The sequence below is a fragment of the Dermacentor variabilis genome, chromosome 4, assembly GCF_050947875.1.
Source record: "Dermacentor variabilis isolate Ectoservices chromosome 4, ASM5094787v1, whole genome shotgun sequence".
Taxonomy (NCBI): Eukaryota; Metazoa; Arthropoda; class Arachnida; order Ixodida; family Ixodidae; genus Dermacentor; species Dermacentor variabilis.
This window is the reverse complement of record NC_134571.1, coordinates 16,566,624-16,586,780: the sequence shown is the minus strand read 5'-3', so window position 1 is coordinate 16,586,780 and position 20,157 is coordinate 16,566,624. Positions and strand designations below refer to the sequence as shown.

At 42.7% G+C, this 20,157-nt stretch overlaps 1 protein-coding gene across 1 annotated transcript in view; it reads right to left on the bottom strand.

Moving 5' to 3' along the window:
* Positions 1-1,304: 1,304 nt before the first annotated feature.
* The window catches only part of LOC142577789 (uncharacterized), a 74,826-nt gene continuing 55,973 nt past the window's right edge, over positions 1,305-20,157 (bottom strand). Inside the window, exons 16-19 of the mRNA XM_075687240.1 lie at positions 16,426-16,538; positions 14,706-14,964; positions 6,480-6,670; positions 1,305-1,578 (exon numbers count right to left, since the gene is read on the bottom strand). Of these exons, the coding sequence (XP_075543355.1) occupies positions 1,400-1,578; positions 6,480-6,670; positions 14,706-14,964; positions 16,426-16,538 (742 nt within the window). The 3' untranslated portion in view covers positions 1,305-1,399. The remainder of the gene's footprint in view (positions 1,579-6,479; positions 6,671-14,705; positions 14,965-16,425; positions 16,539-20,157) is intronic.

Genomic DNA, 20,157 nt, shown 5'->3' with positions numbered 1-20,157 from the left:
AAGCTAAGGAAAGCCTCATAGCTGCCTTATTTTTTAAAACTGATAAATTTCTTTGGCATTTTTAGCCATCTTCAACTACCTGGTGGGGAACTATCTTATGCTGACGTCACGTGGCCCACGTAACCACGTGTCGGGGCGCGTTATCTTTCAGCAGGCGGTGATCCATGGAAGATTGTCGGCGGCGACCAACGCACGAGTAGGTTGGGGCCCGTTTGTCACCAAACGCCATATTTTACGTAACTCTCGATCTGTTGATGTAACTCGTCTTTAAGGAGTAAACAGTGCCGCAATGATTATTGTTCACAAATAACATACCCAGAAAATACAGGGAATTAAAGTTGCATGGCTTCGATCGCGGAATATATACATAAAAAAATTAGGCAGTTTTTAAAACGCAAGTTCGCGCAACATCTTTATGTCTCACTTTATTGAAATAGGCTTAACTTCAACTTACACGAGTCGTCTTTTTTGGTAACTCTTAAAACGGCAACACCTTCAAGCATGAAAGAGCACAACACGTAGCACGTAGAGCGACAGGAAACAGCACGAGCACTTTCAGCGCTGTATAGAGCACTGTGCTATTCTTGACAATGCTGCACCAACCGGTGTATGCTTTTCCAATCGTATACGCTATTCAAGCGTAAACACTACGCACAAAAGTCAACACATAAGCATGAAAATTCTAGAGTCCGACACACGACACACCAGCAAAACAAAGGGTGCTTCGTAAGGAAACGGTTACCTTTGCCAGACCGCCTTAATCTCTAGTGGATAGCTGCTTTCTACTGATAAAATGACTGAAATAAATATAAAAAAACATACGTGCTATCGGTAACAGTAAAGAAGCTTCTGTGCCACCACGAACGTTTACTAATACTTCAAATCGATATCCTCACGGAGACTATGCAGTAAAAGCTAAATTACAATCCTAATGTACTTATTTTGCTCATTTATTGAACTTTATTCCAGTAGGCAAACGCAAAAAACAAAGGAATAATAGAGGAATTCTTTCAATGACTCATGTCAAATAATTCAAGTAACATTTCAGTCTACGTCCACTATTATCATTTAGGTTTACACATTTATTTCCATTCATTTTTATTTATCTCTGTATTGACCGGCTCTATAGACGCCGCCACTGGTCACCAATGTGGCCCTATAGCCGAAAGTTCTGAGACTTCTGATTAAAGTCTCCGAACTTATGCCTTTATGTCTGCCTCCTAGGCAACTGTTTTGATGCCTAAATAGAACACTTTGACTTTGACTAAGTGACTAGTTGAAAGTACAACTTAAAAATGAAAACAAAATGAAAATGACAAATCAGATTCACCAGTAACATTTAATGGAACTTTTCCTACAGTTTCTCACGAAACCTTCAAAGCAGTGCCGCTAGATATATTCAACGTGAGATGAAACGCAAGGCTTGCGCGTCGTTCGGCGCGCAGATGAGGACGTGCTGAATATCGAAAGAGACTGTAGTGCCATGTTTCGGAAGCACCTTGAATTTTTGGAGCACCGTGGTCACGTATAGGAAAATTTCCATAAGAGCCAGAGATTCACCTGGGCATGCGCGTCTTCCTGTAACGAGGAGAGAAGGCACAGTGATGCTTTCACTGAAGTGCATATTGAAGTCAGCTTGCCATTCCCACAGATATCCATATACCATCGGTATGCTCCGGTAAATGGAAGCAAAAGCCAATGCACGGTTGGCATTTGCTTTTGCTTCCATTTACCGGTGGCACGTTGGATTTGAGAAAACGTTCAATTTCCGAGCGATTAGTGACAGCAGCGGGCGAAACGCTGCAGCGTTATCTTGTTCACGTGCGCAAGGGTGCCATTCTGTTCACGTGCAATGGTGCTTTTCTGGAAATATATAAAAACAAATCGAACTTATTAAATAAAAAATTAATATATTATGTTTTACGTGCCAAAACCACGACCTGATTATGAGGCACGCCGTAGTGGGGGGTTTCGGAAATTTTGACCACCTACGGTTCTTTGACGTGCACCTAAATCTAAATACACAGATGTTTTCTCATTTCACTCCCATTGAAATGCGGCCGCCGTGGTCGGGATTCGATCCCGCGACCTCGTGCTCAGCAGCCCATAGTAGAACCGATGACATTTAATTTCCCGCTTTTCGTTACCAATTTTTGATAGTTTCTTTTAAAACATTCAGGCCCTATCGAAATTGCGATTCCAATAATCACTAGAACTTTCCTTCTGTCTCTGAAATGCAATAAATTTCATTAAAATCGGCCAAGTGGTTATCTCCGAAAAGGGTTTCTGCGTTGTACGTGTATTTGAATAGGCGGCATGAGAGTTCAGCCCGAGTTGAAGCTTCCTCTCAAAGGGTCCCTGAAACAGTTCGGACAAATTTTGTAGGAGCTTAGGGTACAGCTAAAGTTAATCATTCACGCCACAATTTGTGTGAAGCGTCTCATATTAGAAGAGCTACGGAGGAATACAAATTACCGTCCTCCACAGCCGTGCATTTTCTCCTCAACTCGTTCGCCGAGTGATCTGGACTAAGCTCCGCCTTCACTGGATCTGCGTCGTGACGGGACGCCGTCTCGTTCACTTCCGGTTGTCTTGGAGCCAGCGCGCGAAGCCTCTCCAACCTCTCCGCCAGCCGCTTGGCAGTCGATCCCAAGCGAGAGCTATCGAAGCAGCATACGTTGCGAACGTTCTGCTGTAGCGCCGAGCTTGTACGGTATTCCGGTAACCACAGAGGAGCTGGGCATTTTGACGGATGGGTGGAGGCGTAAACTAAAGCGCCCTCATGATACGTACAATTGCTGTGATGGAGCTTTAGCGTAGACGTACGTGAGTGGCCCGATCGGCCTGGGCGGTCCAACTACCTGGTGGCGCAGGGCTTACCAAGCCAAACAAAGAGCTAATATCACTGTAACCAAGTGTAAAACATTTTAAACATTAAGAAAAACATGCTCACGATTACGCTATTGCCAAGATTTGACGCCAGCAGCAAAGTAGAATTCACCTCGTTATTGTTATATTAGTTCTTTGTTTGCTTGAGCTCTGTGCCAGCAGATGGCTTTACCATGAAGACCATTCACGTTTGGATAGGATAGGAATAAACTTTATTTGCAACTCCGTTTATATTATGGAACGCGCAGGCCCTGTCAGCTTGCGCTTATGTTTACCCGAATACCGGACATGTGATAATGCTCTATTGTGGTAGTAATCCTCCAGCGCAAATAGGCGGCCGCAAACACGCTCATTCTGGCACCGGTCGGTTACCAACAGCCAGGTGCGCTGTAGAGCCACTCCGCTCGTCTGCGGCCTTGCAGAGGGTCACGGTGTCGCAGCTTTACGTGTTGCCAATTGCTACGTTTGCAGCCCACAACGTAACAAGGAGAACCATGGTTCTCCTTGGGAGCACCATGGGAGAACCATGGTGCTCGCGAAAACAAAGATCGACACCAACACTGAGCGCTGAGCTCTCTTCAGCATGGAGCATGTTGTAACACAAGCAGACTGCACTTGCTGTGTGCTGGAAGTGCTTGAGTGTAGTGATAAATTGTCCTTGTGCATTCTCTTTCTGTTACTTTCTTTTTTATAGAAGCAAATTAACATTCCAACTATTACGAACAACATTCGTTCGCCATAAAGTTGGAAAAATTATCGGTTGCGCACCCTTGGCAACCCATAGGAAAGCTCGCCGTACTGGCATCATATGGCCACTTCGCGTCACCTGGTCAGGGGCGACTGAAAACTCAGCGCGCTGCGATCGGTAGCGATGTACATCTTTAAAACCTTATAATAAATTACACGCTTTATGCGGAACACTTAGTTGCGTCAATTAATGATCACAAGGATCTGTGACAACGACTCAGTACGTTTGTAAAGTACCTTCAAGATCACTTCAGAGTCCATTTAAATGATCTTACGTTCCACCTCGACATTACTTTGCTTTATGTAATCGAGAGCTGGACGGAAGCCCGTCTTGTTGGGATGAGACATGACAAAGAAAGACGTCTTGTCCTTAAGTTTCACTTGGTCGGTGTACGGCTTTCTTTGTCATACTTTGCTTTATCTATTTATTGCTTATTTCTGCGTACAGTTTAACACATGTTTCTCTAACTGTGCCCCTTACGATAATGCTTTCGAGGTGACATAGCTAGGTATTGCGTAAATAAATAAAAAAAATAAATGAACAAATATAATAAGCCCGCACTTATCAAATAGATCAAACAAACGTCAGATCGCCATTTCTAACTTTATTCTTCTTCTCTATCTCACGGCTCCCTCTGATGTTCTCCGACTTCGCTTTCGGCACCCTTCAATAAATAAATAAATAAATAAATCAGAATACCAGGCTGAATGCCCAGACTGTGGAAATATTCAGCTTTCTTTCAATCCTTAAACTTTTGATGCTGACTGTACGCTTGACAGAGGAATAAATCAATGGCTTTCAGCTGCTCTAGTTGGCTCATACATTCCGGGAATCCAACAAACACTTATTTTAACAATATCAGCCATCTGTCGCCTTCTTTGCGTGTTGTCGAGATAAGTGTCTACTGAATTCAGGGAGAGAAGTCAGCTTTACAAATATAGCAAAAAGGATAATGCGACATCTCTATGAGAGGGAAACAACAATTAACAGGGTTGTCACAAATTTTTTCGTTCCTAAATGAAGCCATTTATGAAGAGGCGAAGTACGTTGCCGTCGCATACAAAGCATTATTCTGTTCGTTCTAGCAAAATTATAATTGGTCTGTTGTCCAGGGCCTAACTTCTGATCAGTTATCTTGATTTAGTTCGCTCTCAACTTCGTTTCTACAACTGTACGTTCCAAAGATATATGCGTGTGGATTACACCTAGCGTCTTCGCAGTGCCTCTCGCTGCTGTGGCATTCGAACTATGCCAAACATCTGACAACGTATGTACCGCCTACACACGGAATGTAAGATATACGCTTTAGCTTTCCACCTGCAACTATTAAGAAATGTGCTTCTTGATCCCAGCGGGACAACATTAATTAGAATCTAAATTTATCAGACTAATGTCTCAAACACTTGCTAAATTCAGGATTTCTACTGTACTAAAATTCTTACCATATCGACCGGTTTTAACGTTGCAGTTTAATCCGTTCTTCAGTTGTGCTCATTTCAAGTTAATTTGTGGTCTCTTAAAGGAGTACTGGGGACATGTGTTGAAATTTGGTGCAGCTCTACCACACGCTCATAGCAAATGAAAGGATGGCATTTGGCTAGTGTGAAGGCTAAGAAATATAAGATAATTTAATTTGATGCTATAGTTGGTTGTACGGAGGGGGGGGGGGGGGGGGGGCAGGCCATACGTTGGACCTGCTGTCATCGGCATCATTGTGAAGTCCTGATACACACAGAAATTCGCTAACGCCATGCAGCAATAACAATAACTAAAATAACATTCATCGTAACAAAAAATAATGAGGGCTGCGCTCACGCGTGATAGCCACAAGGATCGCATCAAGCAAGAGATGACGTCATGACACTGCGCCAAGACGTTATGCAGCATCCACTCCTGCGTACCAAATTCTGAAACTGATTCTTAAGAAGAAAAAGAAAACAGTGGATGTTCTGAATTATTCAGGACTCTATGACGCTTGTCAGTATGTTTTATAGGGTCTACATAGGGCTTGAAACTTCACTTAGAGAGGGGAAAAAACTTATTAAAATTACTTGTTTAACGTCGAAGAGAGAGAGAGAAAAGGCTCGGATGTTAACCAGAAGGAAGTCTCTGGTTTGATAGCCTGCTCGTTGATCGAAGAAGAGGGGGTTGTAAAGAAGGGAGTAGGAAAGAGCGGAAATAAAAAGAGGAAGTAGTATAGGCGTTCACTAAGTCTTGTGGATCGCAAATATCATAACAGTGCTTTGTCAGCCTTCGGAGAAGATATAGTCATGTCAATGTAGGACGATTATCTCGTCCGCCAGAGGCTTGTAGTCGAAGTTGTTTAAATTGTGTGCAATGCTTGTTTTGAGACGTCCGTCATTGCTAAACCGGCAGCAGCAGCAGACGAAGACGACGACTTTATCACGCAAGTGCGAATTTCTTAATGCTTGCCATGCTGAGAAGAAATTGATATCAACATCTTAATGTTACCATTCCACTTACTCGCTTGCCGCGTATGCATACCTAGCCGATTAAACGGAACGCGAGTGCATTCTGCTATTCCAGAGAGTTGCCATTCGAGTAAACGCGTAGTGCCGCTACGTGCACATTTCTATCAATACTTCGCGGCCTCTGCGCTCTTGTACCTATGTGCAAGCCTTGAATCCAGCGCTGTGTACAGCGCTGTATGTGCAGCGCTCTCTCGTGTCCTTGTCTTTTTTACGCTGTGTCCGTTGTCCATTGAATATAAAGTTACGCAAGTCATCAATATCGAGCGCCTGGAGTTACAGCCCTAATTCTACGTTCAAACGCAGTATTAATGCGGTCAAGCAGCTATTCCGAAGATAAAATTCCTACTCACCCAGACTGAAAGGCATGAATGCCCGAGGCCTCTCGTTCAGTTTCGTGCCGTCAGTGCTGAGGAATCGCGTGGGGTCGTACTTGGACGGGTTGAGCCAGCAGGCAGGATCATTATGGACGGCCCATAGGTTTGGCACAATTAAGGTGCCAGCGGGAATGTGATACCCTCCAATGACAGTGTCCCGACCTGCGCTGTAGTTAAAGGAAATCGCGAAGTGCAATAAGCTTCAGAAGAATCGCATGGAAGAGAAGCACGGGCTGATTTCACAAAGCTTTTCTCTCATACGTGATCATTTACATTGGCTGGTGGCCTTCGCTCCTAATATATATTGAGCACTGGGACTGCTTGGAATTTGCCCTAACAAACAATTCTAGCGTACGAACTTTTCGTGAGTACGGAGCAACATCTTTAGCTCATCTACTGCAGGTATATAGTGGGTCTTGGTAATTTCAATGAGAGATGTGTGAATGTATACCCATGACACAGTTATTGCGTAAGCTTTAGCGTGCATTCCCTAAATAGAGTGCGAGATATTACAGCGCGTAGCGTTGCCTTAAGATCTTGCTTGACTTCTCAAGCGAGCAGGGTTATATTCTATACCTCGAGGAATAGCATGATGTCCGCTACCCCTTTCCACTTAGTCAAACAATGGAACAAGAAAACGCAATTGTCATCATTATCATCATCATTGTTGCCCTATTTTATGTACTCTGCGATACAAAAACTTGTCTCAAAGATGGCCAGTTACCCCTGTCTTGCGCCAGCTGACACGATCCTATGTCTACAGATTTCCTAATTTCATCCCCTAATTTTCGGCCGTGCACGGTTGCGCTTCCCATCCATTAGCACCCTTTCTTTAACTATACACCCTTATCATGGCGATCCCGTGGGTGCCGCCATCTTTGATCACGTGATCAAACATGCTTGCTTCAGCTTCCTCCGTGTTTACAAGGGATGTACATGACGCCAGTGCCGCTCTATTTCGGCGGATATTGTAGAGGTGACTGTGTGGATGAAAACGAAGCTTTCGCCACAGCTTCAGAGGTCATGCAAAGGCTTTCATTACGCCTTCGACAAACGGCGCGAGCAGCGTTTACGGTGCTGATACTAGAAGTGGGCCTAGAAATGTAATTACAAGCTGTCCAGACGTTCCACTTGTGAATTTGGCTAATACGTTAAAGTAGCGGATTGTCATGTTTCTGACTTGGTATAATTCATTGGTGCGGTTGCTATTCGATTGTTCTTTCTTTTTCTTCCTGTAATCGCTCGCGAGTGTGCTCAGCTGCGATAGATAAGTTCTTGCTGCGCACAAGGCTTGGAACGTAGATGCTGTGTATTTTGTAGTTGTTTGTAGCAAAGATAGATTATCGCTAGTCACTCGCCTACTCTATATGAACTGTAGCGAAATGTTCAGCCTCGAACATTCGTGTGCTTATTTTGTTGTATCGCAAGCTAAACAAGGTCAACAGAAAGGCATATCGGACACACACACATCTCCTTGTTCAGCATGCGCTGCAACAAAATAAGATATGATGTACCAACAAGTCCTTATAGCTATCCTCATCGAATTCTTGCGCTGTCAGTGTAGTCGCCGTCAGCCATGCTTCGAGAGCATCGATTCAAGTGTGCGCCGGTTCACTTATTCTTGATACGTTGGCGATAGATTGGGCGAAAGTTTTCGTCGAAGTTGGAGTGGATGTGTGTAATTAACGTGCGAGAGACTTCTTATGCCAGGAAGCGGTGCTATTGTCTTTGTTACTGCGTAACTAGTGGTATTCGCTCTTGCCGACGTTCCGTCTTTAAAATCATTTCTTTGGAATTTAGTGACACACCGTTGTCGGATAAGTGAATTTGTTTATCCTCGGGCAAAGCCGTGTATCTCGAAGGGCCGGCAACACAGGCGGCACAGTGGTCCATGAACTTGGTGCCACAGATTCATTTCATTTCTTGATATGACACGCAGCCACTGTTTTTGCAGCCAGCTACTGCACACATCTTCCCTCTACCGTTCTACATTCTGCAGCATAAATAGAGCACAAAGTGTTAGCGAACATCCAGTTCCTTTTCCGTCGGCTTATCCCACAGAAGCAGGGCAGGCATTCAAATCATGTTGTATTCGTTAGCTTTCGCTGAGGCAACCTGCACCCCGCTGCCTGAGCAACGGGGTGCAGCTCCTGAGCTCCTGAGCAACGTACTCCGTGAAAAGAATCTATAATATACCACCCGTTATCTGGCCTACGCGTTACATATAGCTTGCTTAACTTCATTTCGTCCTCTGAAAATGAGCTATATTATCTGCTGTTTCCCTTTGCTCTCTAATAACACCACTGTGTTCCTGTCTCTTAGCGTTAGATAAATCAGACGAATGTGGCAGGCATTAGGAAGTCATGAGCGGCAGCTTACCGCTTTCCTCGAAAGGAAAAGTGCGAAATAATTGCATTCTACCGGTGCTAACATCTGGCGCAGAAACCAACAAAAAAGCTTAAAACAAAGTTGAAGAGTGCTGAGCGAACAATAGAACGAAAGAAAGGACACTGTACAAAATAGTACTTTTGAAAAGTAAAGTGAAAAAATAAAATAGTGACGCTTCGACTTTCCTGCGGAAACCTTGTTCACAATATATCGTCCTTGTTATCGTACTACATTTGTATTCGACAAGGGGAGCTTTCGTCAAACTCTTAACTTCAGTTGAACGTTAGCAAACATAGGGCGGCTAATAAAAAGAAAAAAATAATATGAGAGCATGTTTACACTTTTCTAGAAGTGGAAGTTCATTTCATGTGCAATAGTGAACATGAGCAGTGAAAGAAAAAGTTGCTTTTAGGCAGCTTGACGAAGCTCTCACTACCTGTATCTTTGACATGGGTCAGCATTAGGTCACGTATCTATTGAATGTACGTACATCAGGTGGTGAACTACATGCATTCAATTCACTGATATGGGCCAGTGTGCACGCTATAATCACATGTAAGAGAGGTACAAAACAGCTGCTATAAATTTCACATGAGTCATTTCAAGCTACACAAATAGACATTTTACTATGCACACGCAAAGAGCTTACAAAGAAAATAGAATGAAGTATAAGATCAGCGTTTCATATAATATATACAGCCTAAGTTGGTGGAGTGTAAAATACTCTATATTTAAATTTTGTTCGTAAAAATTATTTAATATTCTGGGAATGATAAAATATATCCTGTCTTCACCATAATTAGTTCTGATGGGACACATTTCCCAATATTCGAAACGTCTAGTGTTATATGTATCTGCGTTTACGTTTACGTTACATAGAAAGCGTAAATAATGAATATTTCTTTCGTTTCATTTCGTAGCGCATAAGAGAGCTTAAAATAATAGAGGGCGTCCAAACTAATTAGGCCACACTTCTTAAGTAAGGGCCGAGCCGGATGATCGGGAGTGACACTAGCAATTACTGTTATTATATTGCTTTGAAGTCTTTTGGGTTTTAAAATGTTTGTAGAAGTGGTGGTTCTCCACACGAGTCACGAGAAAATATTATTCGATGTAAGACATAAATAAAGAGTGAAGAACTGAAAGCCTACTCTTTGTTGGTAATATGTCCTGGTATTCAGTTCAATTCAATTTTTACTTTTCAAGAAATAATAGGTCCTGGAAAGCGTCAAGAGATAAAAGTTGTCTCGACAGCTTGACTAGGCCTATGACCCCCTCTACAAGGCAGTATTGATGTACAGCAACAGGTAGTGTCCATGACATCAAGAAATGTGAAGAACAATTAATTATAAAGTAGCATAAGGGTAATTAATTAATAAATCTACAGCATATGATTTTAAAATGTGTGTAATAACTCTATCTATAGTTGTGAACATATGACAATACAAACAAAAGAAGTTTAAAACACCAGAATATAAATAAAATAGAATACATACATGTTCATGTTAAACAGTACTTGCAAAACAAAAGGCAAACATACATAGCCATTCATTCTTTGGATACAAAATACATTCTCAGTCCTTTTACGCCGTAACTGATCACACATTTATGCTCATTTAGAATAGATGGCAGATTATGCTGTAATGACTGAACTTTATAATTATTTCGAAATTTCTGGCGAAGCCAAACATCATCGTTACGTGTGGATAGTGTAACATGTCTTTTTCTTAGAGATGCTAGATTCATTAAAATATAATGGAAAGCTACAGTGGACAAATAAAAAGAGCGGAGGAGGTGATACGGATACGTATATTCCGCACTAATTATATTGTAGCTTATAAAAGCACTTCGCGTGGGGGACTGGTGATCAAGGTTTGCAATATGTCGCATGATCCTCTTTTGAAGTGCGCCTATCTTTGCATCGCTTATTTTTAGTCGTTGTAGCCCATACAAGACCACAGTAGTTAGTATATGAAGCAAACAGTGCATGATAAATTTGGATTTTAGCCTGTGTTGGAAGAAGCTGTGGGCAACGAGATAAGATTCCTGTCACTGCGGCTAGTCACTACAAACACCTTCTATGTGTTTATACCAACTTAAGTTTGAAGAAAACGTAACCCCGAGAATTTTGTGTTCATTCACTACTTGAACTTCTTGGTCTTGGCATTTGACAGCATGGCATGTTTTGACTATCTTATTTTTAGCTCTAAATATTACTACTTTCGTCTTCTTTGGATATATTCTAATGCAATTCAAATTGGACCAGAGGTGTAATTTGTCAAGTATTTGATTACATTTGATAATTAGATCGTCTGCATTAGGACCCGAAATTAATATGCTGCTGTCGTCCGCATATATGATAAATTGTACGGTTGAATCAATTCTCACAATATCATTAATATATATATTAAAAAGCAAAGGCCCTAACATGCTGCCTTGTGGTACACCGTTTTGCACTGGTAAAGAAAGGATTGTTGATTGTGTATATAGACTGCCTGCTTCCTGTTTTCTAAGTATAATAAGACTTTATTAGAGCCAGAGGTGTTCCGCGGATTCCACTAAGTGAAAGCTTGTAAATTAAAATATTATGTTTGAGACAGTCAAACGCCTTACTAAAATCGATAAACAGGCCGAGAGTGAAAAGGTTGTCTTGAATATTTTGCACGATGATTTCTTTAATGGTTAGCAGGGCGGTTTCGGTTGATCGCCCTTTCCGGAAGCCGAATTGGGCGCCACATATAATATTCTTACAATGGAAAAATTTAGACAAACGAATGAATATCACCTTTTCTAATCCTTTCGAAAAGATAGGAATGACAGAGACTGCCCTATAATTGCTTGTGTCGTTTCTGTCACCGCCCTTGAATAAGACGGTCACCCTACTTTTCTTCATTTCAACAGGATAGAGGCCAGTTTCTAGAATCAGGCTAAAAATATGAGCAATCACAGGAGCTATGAATTCTATGACATACTTAACTGGTTTTATTTGAAGGTTATCTATGTCTAAGGCCTTGCTATAGTTTAAGTTCGTGAATGTCCTGTAAACCTCTAATTCGTCGGTAGGCTCAAGGAAAACTGTCGGCGCGTGTGTTCATCGGCGTTTCTGAATTCGGTATCTGATTTACTGGTATTCCAATGTTCGTGAAATGACTATTGAAATGGTCAGCAAGTGCTTTCCCCGATAGCTCACTTCCTTTATGGTTTATTGTTCCCACTCACGCGTTCTTTCTGGCGCGGCCCATAACGTCATTTATCAATTTCCAAACTACATTGGGCTGTTTCCTTGCAAGTTCAGAAAATATTTGCTGATAATATGTTCGCTTGGAGTGTCTAAGCTCACCGTTTAGTTTGTTTCGTGCGATTTTGAATCTAATCAAAATTTCTGGTGATCGAGTACGTAGAAAAGCGTGGTAAAGCTTATTCTTGTTCTTTATCAATTTAATATGTGCGGGTGTGACCCACGGTTTTCTGATTTTTTTTAGTGTTTAATTTCTTTGAAAGGAAAATGTGAAGGGTATATTGTTATGAATTCGGAAATGAACTTTGTGTACTCAATATCTGCGTCTTTTCCCCTGTATAAGTCGGACCAATCGTGAATACTAATGTTATACTTGAATGTTTCCAGAGCGCTATTTGATATATATTGAGCATAAATTGGCGTTTCAGGACGCTTGCAATTTTTCGGATCTGTGTAATAGAACATATACACAGGACAGTGATCGCTAATAACTGAGGTAATGGTACCAGCTTGGTTGACGATAGTTTCAATATTGGTAATGAGGAGATCAATACAGGATAAAGTAGTCTGCGTAACACGTGTAGGTGTGTTGATTAAATTCATGAAACCAGTCGACTGAACGGTAATAAGGAAACGTTGGGTTAAGGTGCTATCCCCTGTGACATCTATATTGAAATCTCCTCCGCAGATGAGGCGAAAATTATTTGCGCTAACGTAGTCTAAAAATGTTTCAAAGAAGTCTATGAAACTTCAAATAATGCCATTCGGAGGCCGGTATACTACCGTTATTATTTCCAAGTTGCATTTCAACGTTAACATCTCATAATCATTCGTTGAAATGCAGAACTCCGGAACAGGAACGCAATGGCGCTGTGTTTCAATATATGCGGCAACACCGCCACCGCGCCTGTTCGGCCGGGTAATTTAATAATTGCTGTATCCTTTTAACCGTAGTGCGTTACTATCGCTATTGAACCATGTTTCTGTTAGCATAATAATACTAAAATGAAAACTAAATTCGTTGAACAGTTCTGTTATCTGGTCTTCTTTATTATTAGCGGAGCGAGCATTGATATGTAAAATTGAACTAAGAGGCTGGTGTGGAAGCTGAACACGAGAGGGTAAAATGAAATCGTAATATTCCATTTTGACCATTTTTGACGTATCGACGTATCAAATAGCGGAACTTGGTTCAGGGTCCGCCTAGGCCGAGTCCGCTTCACCAGATAAAGGAGCACTTGTAGCTTCAGGGACCGGGCCTATCTTTGCAAGGTCCCCTTCACAAGATATATATGTAACTTCAGAGTCATAAGCCCGCCTTGCAAAGATCTTACCATTGCTTGTCCAAACTGGTCTCCATTTATAGTTATGCTTCCTTTTCACTGCCATTCCTAGCAGTTTTTTCTGTGCTGGACAAAGGTGTTCGTTCACATATACCGGTGTTTCATCCCCTAGTCCTATGTCTTTGTTAGTGAGCCGTGTCTTCTTTGCTTTCCTGAGAGCAGCATCACGCTTTGTTCTTGACTTAAATTGAACCACTATGTTTGTTATGGCAGGCTTCCGGGTGGGAACACGATGACATGTTTCGATGTCCTTCTGTCCTTCTTCTTTCCTTCTGTACCTTGTTTACCTTATTATACCTTCTGTCCTCAATTTGTTGCAGTATATATTCTTTTTGATTAAGGAGTGCCAGTTACATGGAATAGTTTTTACGAAAGTCAAATTGAGATTCTGTGATTATGTTGTGTTTATCGGTAAAAGGCGCCAACCAAGAATAAAAACTTTCTCGAAAGTTTTGGAAAGTATAGGCAGAATTGGAATCGGTCTGTAATTCGCTAGCTCATTTCTGTCCCCATTATAAAGCAAGGCACTAACTTAGGCCTTCTGCAGTTTACCAGGGAATATTCCATATGAAATGCAAAGGTTGATTACATCAGCTAGTTGATTAGCAATTACATCTGCGACAAATTTAACAGGGCGCACCGGAATTACAAGGACTCCCCCCCCATCTCAACAACTACTATTTCTTAACTATATAATTAGTAAGCCATTCTTAGAATGGCTTACTAATTACTGTTGGCTTACACCAACAGGCTCACTATACTGTGTGAAAACACACACAATATACAAAGGAAACCAGGGCGCACTGATCCCCACTGAACCGGATTTGTTATTTCTCATGCGCCGTTCTCGCCTTCGCAAAAACTCAAATAAGAGAGCAAGGATGAGAAAAGCCGTATGCGTCATAACCCCATTTCAACTAATCTTACATGAAACATACAGTAACGTATATAAAAACCCGTATGCTCATACATGTCACATGGCATTACAGTTTATGGGATTTATGGGGACATTAGATTTTTTATAGGGTTGTTGTGATGGCTTTTAATTGCTTTTGTGACGAACTTGTTCTTACGCCACTAGTCCGGTCAAAATACATCATTGCTGCCACAAAGATGTCTTGATTTCCGTCTGCCAAATGGGCACCGCAACTATTCGCGTTGGCGGAAGAAGTTTTGTGACGTGGTCAACGCCAGCGGGGCCATACGTTGTACTAAATCTCGGTAGTAACTCACGCCCGGTGTATGCTGATGGGGGCCATAGTTCTCCAGCGCAGAGTCTCCAGTATGGAAGCCATCGTGAACGGCATGCTGTACCTGTCTTGCCACTGAGGTGATCTCTTGTGGCCTACGACGTTGTCAATTTCACGCTGCAGTTGTGTCTGGTGGCCATCTGGATCATTGGCAGCAATATACAGGTTCCATAGTATGGTGCTCCTTACGGTGTTGGTTGACGCGCCGTACAGGTTGATTGTGGTACCTTCCAAGTAGCGTGCTGCAATCAGCAGGAAGCTCACGTCAAGGCAAAGAAGACTCTTCTTTATAGTGCATAGAAGTAAGACAACATACATTTTATAAGTATTGCGGTGTGGAATGCAAGATAGTTCATTGGACGTTTTCGTGGCTCGGTAACCAAAGTGTACTTTCTAACGAGGATAAAGAGATGTCGGCACACTGACAATAGACGTAAGAGTAAATTATAAGAGTCGACGGGTGCTGCTCAACATACTAATATTTCGTTGTTGAATTCATTCAATGAATTAGCAATATTGTTGACGCCCCTTTCCTCAAACGTAAGCAAAGGCAACGAACAAATTGATCGCTAGTATCTCAATACCAAATGAATAGCAAAGGACTCCGCCAATATATGGCGATTCTCGTGCAATGAAGCGACACTGCGCTGGTCACGCAACTGCGCTGATCACGCATGCGCGTGGAGGCTCGTTATTCCAGGCGACTACACGCTTATACGCCAGAAACACGCGAACCGATCGTTGTAACAGGGAGAGATTCGAGCCCGACCGAGCGTTAGTACCCACTACGTACACGCTGGGCAGCAGCACCCGTCAGAGGTAAGTTCCTGAGTGTTGCGTGCGAGGTATAATAAGAATGAGTTGATTGTAGGCCACGAAGCCACTTGGTTTTTGCCTAAATGTGCAGTGAATTAGTTGTGATACACATTTTTACGATACAACATACGCGTAAGAGAATAATTATTATTATGCGGAATTATTATTATGCTATCGCATGAACACAGCAGCGTGTATTAGAAGTTTCCAAGATTACGGTCACACGTGCGCATACAAAGGTAAACAGTACATGCATCATGTAGGGTTTATCGCGATGGTCATGTTCAGTGATGACTATAATGGCTATAATACCACCTTTCATTTGATTATTTCCCCGAGAATTTTTCGTTAATTTAGAACCCGAAGCAAGAAGAAATGGCGCATACACCTCTGAAGTGGCTTCCCGTTGCCTTCACAATAGTATGACGGAAAAGTCTACATATTTTTTCAATTTATGTAAAAGTCTAGAACACCATGCGAATACTTCGGCCAATTCTTAGCGAGATGGGGAACAAAAACTGATTTAGACACCCCGTGTTCTAGTACACGTCTGTTTTGCTTTGTTGCATTCGATTAGTAAGGGCTCAACATATATATTCTAAAAATGACCGCATTACTGCAGAGAACTTCAATGCCTAGCAATATTTCTGGCGCTTAAGCAAATTCGAAACAACGAAACAACCATCCTCTTATAGTTACATTGCCTAATCAAATGACAGCTTTACTAACTTGATGATTATCTTGCATGCTATTACGAAGAGAATATTACCTACAATGACATGACCTCTTCGCAATTCTGCTCGTTGCACTGCATTACGCCTCATTTAGAGTAGCCGCGTACCTAGTAAGGTGGCAATGTTATTTGACCCAGGTCTATAGTTACTTACTAGAATAGTGGGATTCGGTGCCTTCATGCTCTTGAATCTTCCTCAAGTATCCGTCCAGGAAGTCCCGGTCCAAGTGCATTTCCATGTTTCCTTCTCGTTTTTCCACCTCCTCCCTGAGAGACAGAAAGTATGAAGTCAGCAGATCACGAACTGAATGAAGTTCATTATTACCAACCGTGCAGCTTGACCTCATCGCGGGAACGGCATATGTACAGTTGTATGCTAGCAGACATGCTAGGAAGTTGATGTTGAAGTAGAAGTTTATTTTTCACCACCAACAGTACAGTGTGTTTTACACAGAACAGTTGTAGTGTGGAAAGTGGGAAAAAAATGGCTGTGGCTTAGCTAAGGTTAAGCCCAGGATGCGAAGCATACTAGCCTTTATTTTATTTGTTGAACCACTGTTTAGCCTGGTGAACTGCTGTTGCTTGGCTATATTTGGTTCGGCTAGACGAAGAAACAACTCATGCGTTACTCTGCTTCGCCTTCAAGAGTGGAACGCGACAGCGTTCCCGTCGACCCGCCAAGGGGTGTAAGACAATGGGCTACGGCGCAGCGACTACGCGCCCCGCATTGGACGCGGTGAGCGTCGAGCAACGCAGCGTTCGCCGCGGCAACGAAATGTGCGCCTGAGCAAGCGACGCACGCCTGAGCCTTAGAAACAGCTCGTTTCTAAGGCAAGACCGCATTCACTAGAGGCGCTTTTGTACCGCTTTGAAGCATCGTACTCGTGGCTCAGTGGTAGCATCTCCGTCTCACAATCCGGAGACCCTGGTTCGATTCCCACCCAGCCCATCTTGCAAGAGTTGAGCCAAAGCCACCTAGAAAATCAGTCTCTGTAGCACGCCGCAACCTTCGCTTCTCATTCCAACGAGCAGCTCTGTCTCCAGGAGGCATCTCACCTCGTGAGTGTCTAGCAGAGGCAAGCGCAGCTGCTTATATACCGCCGCGACGCCGCGAGCGACGGCGCGAGTTGGAGCCCCGTTTCTCCTCTGTCGTGACGTCACGGTGTCACGTGGTATTGAAGGCGACACCGCCGCGCCTGAGGAGCTGGGTTGAGCTCTCGTAATATGCTTCGCATAAAAAAGCTGCGCTGATGCAGCTTGACTAGCCCCACCTCCCATCTATAGAAAGCAGCAGAACGACAGCACAGCAAACTTCAGACAAGCTTAACGTATGATAGAAAAATAAACAAAAGAAATAAATAAAACTTGTACGATAATTGTCAAGTAGACATAATTATATGCGTCCTTGGGTGACTACAAGTACATCAATCGTTCACGCACAAAAAACCAAAGACAAGAAAATTGCTGCAGGGTAACATAACAGTAAGACATGCTGTAAGCAGAAAGGAGTGCTTTATTTCGACAGAATTTTTCTAGGCATGTAGCGGATTATGTGAACATCTTGAATAGGTCCCTTCCTGAAAGGACATGTAAGTGACCTTCTGTAGGCTTGAACATATTGAGTACGTGTGGAATGGTGAATTTTAACATTTGGAGTCCGTAATTCGTTCGTGTTCGGGGGATGTGCCAGTGTTCAGAATTTTGGGTGGGACGCAATGAAATGTTCGGCTGTAAATGAGCCAACAACTCTTAAGTTTAGGCTATTTCTGCGAATTTCAGGCCTTAACGACAACGATTGATGTTCATAGGCAGCACTGAATTTTAAAACCTAAAACTTCACAAATAAACTAGATGTATGATCTTTATAGCCAAAATATGCAACAGCCAGCAATGCACATTTCTGAAGTGTATATAACTTTTTCTTTGATTTTCTTCTTTTTCTTTGATGCCAGATGCCTATACCAACTGGCAGTAGCGTAGGTGGGAACTAAAAAGCGCATTAAAAATATGAAGTTTCTGGGGAACCGGCAGAAACGACTGACACCTCCTTGGCATACCTAGGGCTTTTCTTAGCTTAATACATAATTCTTTAATGTGGGAATCCTACAGCATCTGTTGATGAAAGATAATACCTAATGTTTTGAGTCTCTGAAAGTTCAATTTCAAGATTATTTAGTAGCAGTTTATGCGAGTATGTGCAAGCTGTTCCTTTCGCGCGGAAAAGAACGGCCTTTGTTTTAATCTTTCATTAGCTGCTTGAATCAACTCATCTACGTTTGTTCCTGTAAAAAATAAGCTCGTGTCATCTGCCTAGATAATGTATGTTATTGATCGATTTATGTTTACAATATCATTAATATAAAGGTTAAATAAAAGGGGACCTAATACACTTCACTCCGGTACACCAAGTTTGATTTTTTGAGTCATAGATATTCGCCTATTTATTGACACACACTGGTACCGATCGTTAAGATAGCTCTTTATTAAGTCAAGTGTAATGCCTCTGATGCCATAATAGGGCAACTTTTATAACAAAGTTTGGTGATCAATCCCATCAAACGCTTTTGTAACATCTACGAATACGCCTAGCGTGAGCTTTCTTGCTTCAATGTTGCCGAGTATGACCTCTTTCTGATGTAGAAGTGCTGTCTGTGTCGATACACCTGACTTGAAACCGTATTGTGCCGCTGTAATCGCTGAATGCGTGTCCAAAAATTTTGAAAGTATAGTGAAAATAATTTTTTCCAGAGCCTTTGAAAATATTGGCAATACCGATATTGGCCTGTAGTTTTTGGCCTGCGTTTTTGTCACCCCTTTTGTAAAGTACCGCGACCTTGGCCTTTTTCATGCGCTGATAGATAGACAGAATAAACTTTGATGTCCAACGGATAAGGTGATCTACCCACCCCCCGACACGCAGGTCAGGGGGCGAGTACCGCCGCCTCAGATGCAGGCTGGGAGGTCTTGGGTCCCAGCAGCCTCTTCAGCCAGTTGGACGAGGCGGAGCTGGAGCTCAGAGTCCGAGCTGCTCAGCAGGGTCTCCCAGGTGTCTCTACTACCTATTTTGTTGCGTTCCCCCGGGAGAGTACGGACATTCCCATATTATGTGGTTGAGGGTCCCTCTCGCCCCACAAAGATTACATCTATCGCTCCTGGCCTCGGGGAACATGTGGTTCGCCATAACCGGGTGCGGATATGTATAAGTTTGTAATCGTCTCCACGCGACTGCTTGTCTGTTGTTTAATTTTGGGTCTGGCGGGGACACCAGTCTACGAGCCAATCTATAATGCTGCGTGATCTCCCCATATTTTAGCATGCGCTCTCCACTCCCTCGGTTATCAAGGGGCCCCGTAGCGGCTCGGCGGTAGAGATCTCGAGCCAGCTCGTGGGCCGCCTCGTTGCCGGGGACGGCTTCGTGCGCCGCAGTCCAAATTATTTGAATTTTTCTATCTAGCTTTCTCTGGCCTAGGATTCTGGCCGCTAAGGGCGAGATCCTTCCCTTGCTAAAATTTTGTATGGCAGTTTTGCTGTCACTGATCACAAATTTCGCGTCCGTTCCAGCGCAAGCTAATGCGATTGCAATTTCCTCGGCAACTTCTATGTTGGGTCCGCGCAGAGTGACAGCGGTCACGGGAATACCCCGTGACCGCTGAGGGAACAGACCTGTGCTTAAAATAAGATTATATATTTGAGTCAAACAAGGTACTAATAAATCGACGACAAAATTAACCGGTTCTATTTTTATGCCGTCAATGTCTTCGCTTTTGTTTTTTTTTTAAGTTTCATAAAAACATTAGTTACCTCAGATTGTTCTGTGGGGCAAATAAATATCGGGGGTGTTATTGGCGTTGGTAAATAACGTAAAGCATTCCCATCGTGAGTACTG